The sequence below is a fragment of the Oncorhynchus keta genome, chromosome 19 (assembly GCF_023373465.1).
Source record: "Oncorhynchus keta strain PuntledgeMale-10-30-2019 chromosome 19, Oket_V2, whole genome shotgun sequence".
Classification (NCBI taxonomy): domain Eukaryota; kingdom Metazoa; phylum Chordata; class Actinopteri; order Salmoniformes; family Salmonidae; genus Oncorhynchus; species Oncorhynchus keta.
In genome coordinates, this window is record NC_068439.1 from 6,736,878 (window position 1) to 6,741,938 (window position 5,061).

The 5,061-nt window shown below is 51.9% G+C and overlaps 1 protein-coding gene across 2 annotated transcripts in view; it reads left to right on the forward strand.

The window, feature by feature from the left end:
* Nucleotides 1-388: 388 nt before the first annotated feature.
* Nucleotides 389-5,061, forward strand: part of LOC118381541 (uncharacterized protein KIAA1522 homolog) — a 111,728-nt gene continuing 107,055 nt past the window's right edge. For both annotated transcript variants that reach the window (XM_052469154.1, XM_052469159.1), the window contains exons 1-2: nt 389-588; nt 4,357-4,811. In XM_052469154.1, coding sequence (XP_052325114.1) covers nt 4,562-4,811 — 250 coding nt within the window. In that variant the 5' untranslated portion in view covers nt 389-588; nt 4,357-4,561. The remainder of the gene's footprint in view (nt 589-4,356; nt 4,812-5,061) is intronic.

Here is a 5,061-nt window from a genome sequence, read left to right on the forward strand (position 1 = left end):
TTCACCCCTCCAGCCTCTTCTCTCCTCCCCTGCCCTTCACCTCTCCAGCCTCTTCTCTCCTCCCCTGCCCTTCACTTCTCCATCCTCTTCTCTCCTCCCCATCCCCGTCTTCTCCCTAACTTGTAAATGCATGTAGGCCAATAGAGCTAGCACTCCACTAATGCTAATCCTATGGGAAGAGAGGATCACAGAGCTAGCTCTGAGGCTTGTGCTAGTGATGTGGATTTGTAATGGGAGCAGAGGCAAAACGAGCTAGCTCTGAGGCTAATACTAACAGCACTGTGGGAAGTGGGAGGAGAGGCTAGCCCACAGAGGGAGGGACAGACAGCCAGCACAGTGCATGGATCCTCAGTCACTCTCACAGTGCTAAACACACAGAATACTGCAGCCAGCAAACAGGGAGAGAGAAAGAGAGAGACAGAGAGACAGAGAAACAGAGAGAGGGAGGAGAAAGAGAGAGAGAGAGACTGAGAGACAGAGAGAGTGAGAGAGTGAGAGAGAGAGAGAGTGAGAGAGAGAGAGAGAGAGAGAGAGAGAGAGAGAGAGGGTGGCACCGAAGGGGAGAGGAGAAGATGCATGGCTCGCAATGTGAGTAGGAGAGAGTTTGTATATTTGAAATGGAGAGTGAGGAAAACTGTTTGTGATCACGGGTGTGTGAGACAGTTGAGCGCTGGTGTCCGTGGCTGTATCTCTGTGTGTGTGTGTGTGTGTGTGTGTGTGTTTTACACGCTCTGTCAGCTATCTGGATTCCTCTATTGACTGAGTAGTGCTACACTGTGTAGTGTAACAGTGTTACACTGGAGTGCAGTTACTTGGATGAGAATAGACAGACAGACAGGCAGACAGACAGACAGACAGACAGCCAGCCAGACAGAAAGACAGACAGAAAGACAGACAGAGAGCAGTACCAGTGGCTCTTCCTCATGGGACATCATTGGACAGAAGAAAATAAGTAAATAACAGGACTGAGGCTAGAGATACCTTTCTAAATACTATATACGTTACTTTGGAGTACATTTCACATGGATTGAATGTGTGTGTGTAGGGAGGGGTGATGTGTTGTCTCTCTGTGTAGGGAGGGGTGATGTGTTGTCTCTCTGTGTAGGGAGGGGTGATGTGTTGTCTCTCTGTGTAGGGAGGGGTGATGTGTTGTCTGTGTGTGTAGGGAGGGGTGATGTGTTGTCTCTCTGTGTAGGGAGGGGTGATGTGTTGTCTCTGTGTAGGGAGGGGTGATGTGTTGTCTCTCTGTGTAGGGAGGGGTGGTGTGTTGTCTCTCTGTGTAGGGAGGGGTGATGTGTTGTCTCTGTGTAGGGAGGGGTGATGTATTGTCTGTGTGTAGGGAGGGGTGATGTGTTGTCTCTCTGTGTAGGGAGGGGTGATGTGTTGTCTCTGTGTGGGAGGGGTGATGTATTGTCTGTGTGTAGGGGGGGTGATGTGTTGTCTCTCTGTGTAGGGAGGGGTGATGTGTTGTCTGTGTGTAAGGAGGGGTGATGTGAGGGAGGGGTGATGTGTTGTCTGTGTGTGTAGGGAGGGGTGATGTGTTGTCTCTCTGTGTAGGGAGGGGTGATGTGTTGTCTCTCTGTGTAGGGAGGGGTGATGTGTTGTCTCTCTGTGTAGGGAGGGGTGATGTGTTGTCTCTCTGTGTAGGGAGGGGTGATGTGTTGTCTGTGTGTGTAGGGAGGGGTGATGTGTTGTCTCTCTGTGTAGGGAGGGGTGATGTGTTGTCTCTCTGTGTAGGGAGGGGTGATGTGTTGTCTCTCTGTGTAGGGAGGGGTGATGTGTTGTCTCTCTGTGTAGGGAGGGGTGATGTGTTGTCTCTCTGTGTAGGGAGGGGTGATGTGTTGTCTGTGTGTGTAGGGAGGGGTGATGTGTTGTCTCTCTGTGTAGGGAGGGGTGATGTGTTGTCTGTGTGTGTAGGGAGGGGTGATGTGTTGTCTGTGTGTGTAGGGAGGGGTGATGTGTTGTCTGTGTGTGTAGGGAGGGGTGATGTGTTGTCTGTGTGTGTAGGGAGGGGTGATGTGTCTCTCTGTGTAGGGAGGGGTGATGTGTTGTCTCTCTGTGTAGGGAGGGGTGATGTGTTGTCTCTCTGTGTAGGGAGGGGTGATGTGTTGTCTCTCTGTGTAAGGAGGGGTGATGTGTTGTCTCTCTGTGTAGGGAGGGGTGATGTGTTGTCTGTGTGTGTAGTGAGGGGTGATGTGTTGTCTGTGTGTGTAGGGAGGGGTGATGTGTTGTCTCTCTGTGTAGGGAGGGGTGATGTGTTGTCTCTCTGTGTAGGGAGGGGTGATGTGTTGTCTCTCTGTGTAGGGAGGGGTGATGTGTTGTCTCTCTGTGTAGGGAGGGGTGATGTGTTGTCTGTGTGTGTAGGGAGGGGTGATGTGTTGTCTCTCTGTGTAGGGAGGGGTGATGTGTTGTCTCTGTGTAGGGAGGGGTGATGTGTTGTCTCTCTGTGTAGGGAGGGGTGATGTGTTGTCTCTCTGTGTAGGGAGGGGTGATGTGTTGTCTGTGTGTGTAGGGAGGGGTGATGTGTTGTCTCTCTGTGTAGGGAGGGGTGATGTGTTGTCTCTGTGTAGGGAGGGGTGATGTGTTGTCTCTCTGTGTAGGGAGGGGTGATGTGTTGTCTCTCTGTGTAGGGAGGGGTGATGTGTCTCTCTGTGTAGGGAGGGGTGATGTGTTGTCTGTGTGTGTAGGGAGGGGTGATGTGTTGTCTCTCTGTGTAGGGAGGGGTGATGTGTTGTCTCTGTGTAGGGAGGGGTGGTGTGTTGTCTCTCTGTGTAGGGAGGGGTGATGTGTTGTCTCTCTGTGTAGGGAGGGGTGATGTGTTGTCTCTCTGTGTAGGGAGGGGTGATGTGTTGTCTCTGTGTAGGGAGGGGTGGTGTGTTGTCTCTCTGTGTAGGGAGGGGTGATGTGTTGTCTCTCTGTGTAGTGAGGGGTGATGTGTTGTCTCTCTGTGTAGGGAGGGGTGATGTGTTGTCTCTCTGTGTAGGGAGGGGTGATGTGTTGTCTCTCTGTGTAGGGAGGGGTGATGTGTTGTCTCTGTGTAGGGAGGGGTGGTGTGTTGTCTCTCTGTGTAGGGAGGGGTGATGTGTTGTCTCTCTGTGTAGGGAGGGGTGATGTGTTGTCTCTCTGTGTGGATGTTTCTCAGCAGCTCTCCATGAAGGTGCTCATTCTTTTCTCCTCTTTTGTTGTGTCTTATATTCAGGCTTTACAGGGTGGGTCAGGCTGGCGGGGGATTGTGGGTCCTACTCAGAACAGGGTGGTGTTGGCTGGGGATTGTGGGTAGTACTCAGAACAGGGTGGTGTTGGCTGGGGATTGTGGGTAGTACTCAGAACAGGGTGGTGCTGGCTGGGGATTGTTAGTACAACTCAGAACAGGGTGGTGCTGGCTGGGGCTTGTGGGTAGTACTCAGAACAGGGTGGTGCTGGCTGGTGGCTTGTGGGTAGTACTCAGAACAGTGTGGTGCTGGCTGGTGGCTTGTGGGTAGTACTCAGAACAGGGTGGTGTTGGCTGGGGCTTGTGGGTAGTACTCAGAACAGGGTGGTGCCGGCCTGGGGCTTGTGGGTACAACTCAGAACAGGGTGGTGCTGGCTGGGGATTGTGGGTAGTACTCAGAACAGGGTGGTGCTGGCTGGGGCTTGTGAGTACAAGTCAGAACAGGGTGGTGCTGGCTGGGGCTTGTGGGTAGTACTCAGAACAGGGTGGTGCCGGCCTGGGGCTTATGGGTACAACTCAGAACAGGGTGGTGCTGGCTGGGGATTGTGGGTAGTACTCAGAACAGGGTGGTGCTGGCTGGGGATTGTGAATAGTACTCAGAACAGGCTCAGGTTGGCTGGGGAGTGTGGGTAGTACTCAGAACAGGCTCAGGTTGGCTGGGGATTGTGGGTACTACTCAGAACAGGCTCAGGTTGGCTGGGGTTTGTGGGTACTACTCAGAACAGGCTCAGGTTGGCTGGGGATTGTGGGTAGAGAGAGAGAGAGAGAGGAGAGAGAGAGAGAGAGAGAGAGAGAGAGAGAGAGAGAGAGAGAGAGAGAGAGAGAGAGAGAGAGAGAGAGAGAGAGAGAGAGAGAGAGAGAGAGAGAGAGAGAGAGAGAGAGAGAGAGAGAGAGAGAGAGAGAGAGAGAGAGAGAGAGAGAGAGAGAGAGAGAGAGAGAGAGAGAGAGAATTTTATTTCACTTTTGTATATTATCTACTTCACTTGCTTTGGCAATGTTAACACATGTTTCCCATGCCAGTAAAGCCCCTTGATTTTTTTATTTATTGAATAGAGAGAAAGAGACAAATACAAATAACATTTGATTTCTGTCCCCTTTTCTCCTTCTATCCTTCCCTCTTTCTGCTCCTCTGCTAATAATCGAAGGTGATGTCCCAGTACTGATACAGAAATAGAGAGAGAACAAGACAACGAAAGGAGGATGGTCGAAAGAGGTCAGAGGAGGCCAAATTGATCCTTTTTCTCCATGACCCCTGACCCCACAGAAGAAGGAAGCAGAGACAAGAGAAAGAGAGAGAGGAGATAGAGAGGGGGGCAGTACCAACCCGTAACCCTCAGGTCCTCAGGAGTAATGTCCCGGCGGAGCTCAGTGGGTGAGCTGGTGCCCAGGGAGGTCTCTGAGATCCTAGCCCGGGAAGGGAAGGCCCAACGTGGGCAGAGGAAGACCGGAGGGTCCCTGGGCCAGGCCTTCAGTTGGTTAAAGGGAAGCAAGTGGAAAAACAACGGCAGTAACAGACAGAACCGGATGGGGAGTGGGATTGGGGATACAGAGGGAGACCAAACCAAACACAGACAACACCAGAATCACAGTTCACCTAAAGGTACGTCTGAAACGAGGGTGAGATGAATTGTCCTTAGAATGTGTAGCAGAGGTTAGCTGTACATGGCTGGAGTGGCCCGTGATGTCACCTTCACCTGACTGTCGCACAGGAATTAGGAACGCTGAGCGTTTCTGCTTTAGCGGTAGTGATGTAGCTGAAGAATGAACCACACACACATTACACGCACACACACACACCACACATTACACGCACACACACACACCACACATTACACGCACACACACACACC